We start from the raw sequence: 10,740 nt of genomic DNA, 5'->3' as shown, positions 1-10,740 counted from the left end.
GTCGTTCCAAAGAAAAACTCATTAGATTTTCTTTCATCTTTAGGTATGCGCGTCTTCTAGAAAGTTTTTACATGCTGCAACATTTCCTTGCACTTAGCTATATGTTGCTTTAATAAAATATCTCGCTTATTTGGTTTACATGGTAATTGCAATTGAATTTTTTCTTTAAATGTTCCAATATTGTGGCATGTTCTCATGTTAGATCCATTCAAAATCCTTTAGAATTGACAACTCCTAAGCCACTTGCCCTAAGTTTGGATAGTAAGATGAGATGAAATGTTGTGATTTTAGATAAGTTGAATAAAATATTATTATAATATTATTATTATTTTAAAATTTAAAAAGTTAAATTATTTATTATATTGTGTATAAAATTTTAAAAATATGATAATGATGAGATGAAATCGTTTCTCTATCCAAACAATCCCCTAGCTTAATTGAAGCGGTTGATTTAGATCCATTTTTCAAGTCTAGGCTGTCTAGCTATGAATCCTATCATATTCTCAATGCTTTTCAACCATGAGTTTAGTCACATTCTCATCAATCCAGGTTTAAAAAATATCACATTTCTGAGAATGTAGATACCGGAGGGAATGCTAGATATGGCAAACTATTAAGGGACTTTTTACACATTTTTTAGGAAACAAACACCATTTTTCATTGTTTTCAAAATATTGGGTGTTTTGAAATAACCAAAACATCTTGTGCTTTGGTGGATAACTGTTAAGACTTAAAATTAAAGCACTTGTAGAGTGGCTGTGCAAATGCATTCATGTTCCAATTTATGTACATGAAAATATGTATATTTTTTGTAGACGGTGACACATGATCTCTGTAAAAAGTAACAGCAGAGCAGAAACACAAGGCAATGCATCAGACAAGTATGAGTTACAGAAGCCTTGTTTTAAGACTGGATGGAAAAGTGCTTGTGCCCCCATTTGCCTTTTCAAGTTGCACTACCAATATTTAATGGGAAAGCTTCACTACCAAAAGTTTACATGGACAACTACATAAATATGGGTGCATTAAAAAAAATTGAATTAAATAAATGTAATGCAAACCTGAGGCTGGGATTTAGATTGTATAAAACTTCCATTTTCCTTTCCCCGTCTTGTTCAAGTATCTCCCATATTCTTTTTCCTTTTTCAGATTCCATACGCAAGGGGAGAAAGGAGTGTGATGGATATATGAACTAAAATCTTCATACAAAAGACCAATTTACAAAAGAAAATGCAAGGCAGTGAACAGTGCTCTCGTCTGCCGCAAGGACTTTCCACGCAACTGCTTGTTCATATGAAACATGGCGCCCCATAGTTGACATGCAGATTCCAGCAGGCAAGTAAGTGGAACCCTGATATCAAAAAAAATAAGCAAAAAGAATCAGGCACTTAGGAATTACAATTAACAAGTGGAAGAAACCAGAAAACAAACACCAAGCTGTCTGACAACAAATTCTGCAATTACAAGAGGAAGGGGGGGGGGAGTCTTTATTGATTTGTTTGTAGCAAGAAAGAGTCGAAAATACACTGGCTAAGAGATCATGAAGCTAAACTTAGATAATAGCTTAGATAAATAGCTACAGAAAACGGGACCCATCAGATGAGTACTGACATTCATACAGCCAGGCTCGAAAGAAAGAATTTAAAAATGAACAGTAAGTATTTCAAGCATTTCAAACAGCAAAATGGAATACATAAAAATTTCATTTACAAGTTACCTGTTGCATTAACTTGGCAAAGTCAGCGCATAATGACTTGCGCCCAGACTCATCAAAAATTTTATCCAGTGTGATGTCTTGTAGAGCCACTAGAGTTGTTTCCAACATGTCAAGGCCTGCCTGATTTGCGAATATGAAAACTGGCAATGACTGCAAGGCCAGTATAATATGGATTGAGTGAGAATTTCTCCAACATATGTACATTAGTAGTTTGAATAATAAGCTGAATTGCAGTATCAATGCGATTCCATCCACACAATTTCACATTATTTCCAGTACATAGTAGAAAATAGGCATATTATCGCCTAGAATAAAGCTGTACCTTTAATGAACAGCACAAAATGGCATCCTGGTGATGCCATATATGTTTCAACACCGAATCACCACCCAGAGAATCAGATCGCAGCAATTCTGCCCGTAAATGGTAACTGAGAAAGAGAGAAGAGAAACAAATTCCATTTAATGTCAGAAATACAAGATTATAATTAACTAGCTCGTATTGCACCTATTAAAAAAAAAAAAAAAAACCTAGCTTTTACTGCAAATCTTGGAATGATCCATATATTTATACGTAGGAACGATCCACATAAATGCTTTGTAGAAGATAAGTTCATCGCAACTTCTATTAACTTCGGCTCTAAAGTATTCAATGTCCATGCCAAACAACCACGTGTCATATATCCCAAAAGCAGAACGTACCTATAGCTCTGGCAGATCCAGTGCGCTAGTGTAAGAGCCTCTGGAGAGCCAGGAGAAAGCTTTGGTCCCACAGATGGGGTCAATCCTGCAGGTGATATTGCCATAGCAACCCTCTGCACAGAGGAAATAACACTTCGGACATATTGGCATGCCATGTTTGCAACATTATCCTGTAGAGTGCTATCAAATGGAAACTGGAAAGCAATTGTCAACACTGATCGAGAGTTATGAGCCAACGGTGCATCTCCTCCAGCATGGTTTATTGCAGGACCCACTTCAAGACTGGATGTCAAATCGAGCGTGCGATGTGTTGTCAATGAATCCTTTGCATCACACTGTACAATGATATCAGTTATTAAAAAGGGGAAAAGTTCTACATAAATATGAACTCTAACAACACACAAAGGCTAACATCTTGAATTTGATGCACTAATTACCACCCTTCATATAAACCATCTCAGGCTTCGTACATAAGCATGAGCAAAATGATTCAAGAATCAGTTCTAACAGATGTGAAAGAAAAAGAAAGGATTTTTTATGCATAGCATGGCACAGATAAACTCAACTGTTTTTGAATCCAATGGGATGATACGGAAACCAGAGGGCAGCAAAGGAGCATCATCCGGAAACATCTCATCAATTGGAGCAAATACAAGTTCAGAACAGGCTCCCACAGCATGCTCATCAACTCCACTACATATCTGGCAAAACAATAAAGGAATTTAAGTATGATCACAGACAAAAAGCAGATTAGGATCCCCACAACTAGGACAAACCGGAAAATGGGATAAAAAAAGGTTTGAGGATGTTCTGGAAATGAAAAGAAAATAATAAAACGAAATTAGGTATGCCTAATCCAAGGAAAGCAAAATGTGACCTAATTTCCAATCCCAACAATTTGCCTAACTCCACCCCCACCTATCCACACCAACATAAACATTCATTAGCAGACAATTCAATGTAGGCTGACTTTTGAAAATAGCCAACTTATTAGTACTTTGAACTCAACCCATTTATAACCCAGTTCAATTGGATCAGAAACTAAACTCCATCAACCCAAACAAATATCGTAAACATATTTCACATCTATTCAAAGATCAAAAGATCGCATTCGGTGGCCTTGAAACAAATCCGAACCCGCACCACTGACAACTCTAATTGGAATCAGTTCATGATATCAAGACAATGATAAAGAACCATATCAGAATTTCTCACATTAGTGCTAATCCTAATAGAAAGAAACAAACACTTTTTCCATTCTTCGTATCATTTAATGGGAACGTGTTAATCTTACATTATACCAGGGATTAGCAATATAAACGATAAATGGTAGAGCTTTAAAATAAGCAAAAGGTTCAGAAAGCACCTGCAAGAGATGAATGTCCCTTGATGCAAAAGCATCTTCTTGAGGAAGTAAATGGCCTTCAAGTCGAATAACCTCAAGAACCTGGAATGCAAACCAAGAGTTAGCAACATGTAACGTCTGTACTACGCATTCTAACACAATCTGGTGACAAAAAAAAAATCTCCTAGCAAAGACAATAGCACTCTGTGCTTACTCCAAATGGAATAAATAATTTATCGAATCCAACTGGTTAAATGTCGACCAAATGAAACAAAACCTATTCATTACAAGAAGAATGTGGGGAAATAACAAGTCATTAGAACACAGACCTCTTCGTGTTCAATTGTGTGGCCGAGAGGCATGATAATTTGGCTCCCAGTAAATCTCGTCGGCCTCATCCCTGGGTGAGTATATGGGCCTGCTTTTAGCGATGCAGCAGAATAGGCATCAACATTGAAGTCAGCCCACTCTGAACGGTGCTCCCTCAAGAAACGAACCAGCACTGCAGGAGGAACATTCTGAACAGAAAAAAGGGAATATACACAGCCACATTAATTTTTTTTTTATTGGTAAACAAAATTTTATTGATCATAAGAATAGGCAAAAACCCAAGTATACGGGACATATACAAGAGCGTGCTAGTTCAGCGATACAAACATCCTTCAAAGATTCACAAATTAATGTTTTTCCCAGATTCACTTGTAAAACAATTTCTAGATTCATGATATTTTGAAAACATTTAACCTATCAAATGATCATCAACGAGTAAAAGATTAAGTTTCACCACCAAAATGTCCAAAGTAATAAAAGCTCACGTCAGTATCTAGGACAATAGGCTTCACTCAAGTTCACAGGTCACAGTTTAAAATCAAACAAATTTAGGCAGGTTCTGATTCCAATAAATACAGTCAATCATACGCATCTCCTTGCTCAGCAGCTTGCAAGAGATCTGACAGCATTTAGTCAAGAAGAGTTGCATGCTGCGATACCAAGGAAAAAGTCTACCACATTTAATAACCATCAGAGGCAGTTTCTATACTTACTTGGAGTAGCATGGAAGCCTTTGCGCAGAGAATTCCTCCAACCAACGAGAGGGAGTTAGCAGGATTAGAAGTGGTGCTCAAGTTCTTGGTCGAATTAACTGCAATAATCACATCTTCAGCACCATCACCGTTCATCAACGACCAGCCATCATCATTGAATCCATTTACAGCATCATTGAAGCCTCTGGCAACAACAAAAGCATATAGAGAACCCAATATACACATTAATACACACAATGATCAGCCAAATACCCTAAAATCATCGCCCATATCTTTCAGAACAATCTGCTGAAATGCTGCAGAGAAATCAGGAAACAAAGACGGTCAAACAGCTACCTGCTCAATCGTTGGCTAAAAGTTCGCAGAACAGCTGGCTGCCGGCCTAAACCATATACGACCTCACCACTTGTCTCCTGAGCTATTTGCCTGATATAACGCAGTGCCTTCACAGAAAATACCTATCAGTACCTTCCAGCCTTTTTCTTTTTGCTGAGGTGAGGGAATTGAAGTCCACATGCAGAAGAAAGACCTACTTGTTAACCGAAACAGAATCTACTCACCGCAATAGTCATTTTTTGGGCCACCACTTTTGATGATTCATAAAGTGGTCGAAGCACTTCTGGCACATTCCATGCCTGGAAAAGGATTGAAGGAATTAGTTTTGTTTTTTATTTTTTCCGCCAGATTAGAGACTTTCAAGAAGCTAATCATCAAAAGACAAACCTCAAGATTCAGGTGGTCAACAATATGGATTATTGACCCTCCACCCTCGCATGGCCGAATCAGGTAGCCACTAGGAAGCATTTCAGCTCTCACAAACTGAGCAGCAGCAGCTGCATTTGGGCCAGCACCAGATCCAGACAGAGATCTCTCGCAAACCTTGAGATATCAACAGAAACCAAAACAAACACATAAAGAGCATAATACATCAGGTATCCCCCCGCTTCTAAGGAGGGATTACGTTGTTTACATAATGTGCCAACTTGCACACGTCATAATCAGGTAATGTGCAAGTACATAATGTGCTTGATGGTAAGAGACATGCGTACCACAAGACTGCCATTTTCTAAACTTGTAGTGTATCTTAAAGTCCAAAAATCCCGTGCAGGAGCCAGTGTGGTTGGAGCATATGTCTGAAGTAATTGTGAGGTTATTCCTCTGATCAAGAAGATTCATTTGTAGATAACAGCAGATGAAATCTACAATTTATAGTCAGGTTCACCTGTGTGTAAACTAGCTCGATTGTCCCTCCATTTCCAGCAGGAAACATAGTGAAAACTTCAAGGCTCCGACAGTCCCGGAACCAAGATGGACGATCTTTAAGGATCTCTGAGATCTGTTGAGAATTTCAGAAATTAACACATCAAACTCAAACTCGCAAACCTATACAATTAGGAAAACATCTTATTTCACTGATACTAGACCACAGGCTCTGAACTTACCTTTGTCGGTTCTAAACTCACAAGACCACAGGCTCGAGCTGCCACTCCACTGCAACTTTGTGAAATGGCAAAGATCCCAACCGAATCCGGACCAGGCTGACATAAAATAAACAACTGGCTCAGGTGATACAACCTCATGATGGGAGAAACATGCAGTACTTTTTTATTGTATTTCTCTGCCACGAATGAGGGGGGTTTTTAATAGTAAAATTATAATGGGGTGTCGCCCTCCACTTTGACAACAAAAAATGCAGAATTATTTTTTGTAAACATAAAACTAAAAAATTAAGGCACCAAATCTAGATTGTATTGCCCCAAAAACATCATGCATTTTCATTTAAGGAAATAAAAAACCTTCATCCCAGGCATCTGGACCCAATCAACAGCAGTTCCTGTAGCCTTGGAAAGGAACTCTGCCAAGGTCTCCTCTGCAATGGAGAGAAGTCTGCCAAAAAATAATTAAAAATCTCAATCAGAACAGAACCAAAAATAAAGAACTGTATTGCCAGAAACAAGTTCACCATTCATATTTGAGATTACCCAGCAGGATTGTTAGCATCTCTCAGAGAATGCTGGGGAGTGGTAACCACAGAGTCGCAACTTGCATCAGTAGTTGCCGCTGATGCCTACAGAAGAAGCAACACATGTTAAGAAATCTTACCAAATCATTAAAAACAGGATTGGACCACCATATTCTCTAGCAGCAAAACCAGGTATATAAACCTGCTCAAGCCTAAGAAAGCTGCAAGCGCTATTAATATCCATGAATCATTTTAGCCATGGTGTTTTTAAGCATAGTAAGAGTCCACAAAAATTAAACACTTGCAGCAAATTGGGTTTAAAATGTAGAAAAAATTGGCTTGCAATAGTTTACAGTATTTATTTATAGGTAACAATTAAACTACGGTTAAAATTATAACAAATAAAAAAAATGTAGAACTAACGAAAGACTTGGGTCCTACATCTAATTCCCTGTCAAATTCGATCCTACATTTGGGGTTCTTTTAAGAGATAAAGAGCATAACCATCAATAGATGAGAGGATTAACTTTTCTTCAGAACACATTCTGCAATTTGAAATGCTTAATGACGAATACACAGAAAAAGATCCGGTAGAAGGAGACAAGTAGAGAAAGCTTTTTTTTCTTTTAATCAGTAGACAAGAAGAGAAAGCAATTTAAAAGCCAAAAGGCCTATTTTCTTACAGTTTGCAGTTGTTGCCGCATATACCCATTTTCGCATACCAGCTGTGAAACCTGTTTCTGCAGGCGATCATTCTCCTCCATTAACAACTTGTTCATCGCTGACAATTTCCTGTTCACAGTCTGGAGCCGGGAAGCCTCTTTCCGCTGCTTCTCTCGGCACCTGCATGGCCAAACACCATTACCCTTCAGCCTCATAACCAAAAAAACCATCATCCTTTTTATGAAATAAATACCCACTTGAATTGTTCAAGACCCAAACAAGAAAATTTAAAACCATGCTCAAAATCCCGTCTCATGACAAATTAAAAATTAATTATAAGGCATCGACAGCAGCATACTTGGAAATCCAAAATTCTGAACTCAAAAGGAAAAGATTGTTTGAAAGATGCGAAACCAAAAATGAAAATTTAATTGAGCGGCAAAACCATTCTGATACCTGCGATTCTGGAACCAGACTTTGATCTGCTTGGGGTCGATGTTGGAGAGAATGGGACACTCCCGGATCAACTGCTGCCTGCGCAACGAGCTGGGTTTTGGACACTCCGCGTAGACGCGCTCGAGCGCCTCGACCTGCTCAGCCGTGTACCTTACGTACTTCCCGGCATCAAGGTGCCTGCCGATGCTCCCGCTGCTGCTCTCTCTATGCTGATGAGCCACAGCCATCGCCATTTTTCTTAAACGCCAATCAAGAAAAAGCCGTTTGAAAGGTGCTTCTTTTGTGGGCTTTGGCTTTGAGAGTAAAGAGGTTAAAGATTCTTTGGCTTTGTAAAGTCCGTCTTGGGTTGGAGTGGGAACACTTGTTATGCTTGTTGGCGAAGGTAAGAGACAAAATGTTAAAAGCAATATATACAGCACGGATAGAGCCTGTATCTTTCTCAAGCCTCAGTTATAGGTTGGCGAAGCTGTAACGACGATTTTCTGTAAAGAAACACATTCCCACAGATAGAACCAGGAGTTTCACCGAAATCTCTCGGTGTTTTGAACTGACTGGAACAGAGATAACCTCAAATTTTGTCTCCCAAACGAAAAGCGTTACTGCGAAAAACGAAGAAAGCACGCTTGTATCTCCAAAACCCTGATCTCAATCTTCGTGTTTTTTAGCTAAATCCCAAAGAAAACAAACAAATATTCTCCAATGAGTTCGTAAAAGCTACTAGTTCAGCTTGAGCACAGAGTGCGGCACGGGTAGAAGAAGAATCACGGAGAACTTTCTTGAGCAAGCTTCAGAGGCAGGGAAATAAAGCGACGGCTCTCTCTCTCCTGGCAAGAGAGCCAGTGGTTGAAGCATCAGAGAGAACAAAGTACTAATATGCAAACGAGAAGAAGAGAGTTTGAAACCCTAATCATGACGAGAAGCTAACGTGAAGAATTTTTGGGAAGAATTTGGGGCCTGTTTCTGCGAGGAGGGAGGGGAGGGGAAGACACTGATCTGAGCTGTGAGAGAGAGAGAGAGAGAGCGCTCATTTGCACGCAAATCGACAAACATGGCAGGCATGGTTTCTTTATAAATTTGGACGCATTTACGTCGCTGTCCCTAATGTTTCTTTGAATTGACGCCGTTAGGCCCTGATAACCAAATCTTTAATTGGCAGGACAAATTTAATGAAGTAGCATATTAAATGATATATAAGTTTTAAATTCAGAAATTTTGTACAAATTTTTTTATAAAAAATTGGATCATATAATGAAAAAATACAGAAATTTCATTTTTTTATAGAATCTATATTTTTATAAAAAACTTATATTTAGAATTTCTATATTTTTATAAAAAACTTATATTTAGAATTTATACTTAGAATTACTCGTAGATTAATAACAACCAAGTATTTTATGAGAAAAATATTTTAATCATAAATAAGTTTACTCAAAAATAAATTGACATATATTGATATAAATTATAATAAGTTATATTATAAAATTATTTTTATTATAAAATAAATTTAACTTATTATATAAAGCTGTAAATTTATAAATTTATTTTTATACAAGAGAAATTCTTAGAATCGATTAGACTAATGTTACCCAAATAATAACCTACCAATAATTAAGTGACACCTAGACTTTCCACCACACCTATTTTATATATGCACTACATCAAGTTATAGAAAAAATATTGCCCTCCCTTCACAACCCCCCCCCCCCAACCCCCCTCTAGTTTTCTCAACCCTTTCTCGCGATCTCAACCCTTTCGCACCCCCTCTAGCACAACTACCTTCACAATGCTCGACTCCAAAATCTATGACGGGTGGACGTCGACCCACAGAGCCGCGATGGATGGAACCCACAAAACTCTCCAAATCTTCTTGTCCTCACGAAACCCAGAGCCCATCCACCAATCCACCAATGTTGACCTTTTTCCTCAAATGACAATCTGTCAAATGTATTTGATTTTAAGAAATAATTTTTCATTGTTGTTGTTGTGAATAATCGAATCGTTTGAGATAAAAGCTTACAAAAGTGATATAAAAAAGAAAAAAAAATGAAGAAATGTTGGTATAAAGGAAGAGAAAGGTCTTCGACCGCCGAATTTGGAACTGAATCGATGGTAGGGGCACAGGCACTAGATTGAAGAGGCACTAGATCTTCGTCACATGGGTTGGGTAGGGGAGTTTCCGAGGATGGGGCTTTGATGGAAGAGGGAAGACGAAAAGGGGATGACCTGTCGCACCATGGAGTTGAGCTCCGTTGCGGCTCTTGGTCGATCTCCATCGCACAGGTTGGGTAGGGAAATTTCTAGGGTTGGGGGCTTCGATGGAAGAGGGAAAGAAGAAAAGATATAAGGGAGGGGCTCGTGGGTGAAATCCGTGTCTTGCGAATGATCTATTATGTGTGGTTGAGAGTATTGAAATTATTATGTGATTTGTGACATGGCAGCAGTTGATTGGAGGGCTTCTCTACTTCATATAACAGTCCGACCACTTAGAAGCAGATATGTTTATACAAATTCTTTATTAACATAGCACTTCTCTTTCCGCAAAATTTCTTATTTACATTAAAAGTAAAAAGTCTTACATTTTAAATTTATGTTTTTTTGTTTTTGGGTTCTATGAAGTTTTTAATTCAATATTTTTTTTATGAAAATGCTTCGTCCACATAAAAAATTACAAATTTCTTAAAACATAAATAATTTGAATTTTGACGTAATGCCAAATTTTTTATTATAAAATATACTAATTGTAGTAATTATTTTATAAACCTATCATTTCTTATATCTTAATCTTAAGAGTAACCTTATATATTAGCTTGATGGTGCACGCATTCTATTTGGGATCCACTCTTAACAAATATAT

General features: G+C 37.8%; 1 protein-coding gene across 1 annotated transcript; it reads right to left on the bottom strand.

Moving 5' to 3' along the window:
• Positions 1-888: 888 nt before the first annotated feature.
• On the bottom strand, positions 889-8,908 carry LOC108990117 (homeobox-leucine zipper protein REVOLUTA-like). The gene is made up of 18 exons (XM_018963984.2): positions 7,887-8,908; positions 7,451-7,610; positions 6,787-6,872; positions 6,601-6,691; positions 6,247-6,342; positions 6,027-6,140; positions 5,854-5,937; positions 5,528-5,683; positions 5,365-5,439; positions 5,141-5,247; positions 4,805-4,988; positions 4,091-4,279; positions 3,783-3,863; positions 2,983-3,117; positions 2,417-2,751; positions 2,040-2,145; positions 1,718-1,867; positions 889-1,351 (listed from the first exon to the last, which is right to left on the bottom strand). Exons 1-18 carry the CDS (start codon positions 8,117-8,119, stop codon positions 1,202-1,204), a joined length of 2,532 nt encoding a protein of 843 aa, XP_018819529.1. The 5' UTR covers positions 8,120-8,908; the 3' UTR covers positions 889-1,201.
• Positions 8,909-10,740: the final 1,832 nt, after the last annotated feature.

The sequence above is a fragment of the Juglans regia genome, chromosome 14 (genome assembly GCF_001411555.2).
Source record: "Juglans regia cultivar Chandler chromosome 14, Walnut 2.0, whole genome shotgun sequence".
Lineage (NCBI taxonomy): Eukaryota > Viridiplantae > Streptophyta > Magnoliopsida > Fagales > Juglandaceae > Juglans > Juglans regia.
Note: the sequence above shows the minus strand (reverse complement) of the source record. Positions and strands in the feature narration are given on the sequence as shown.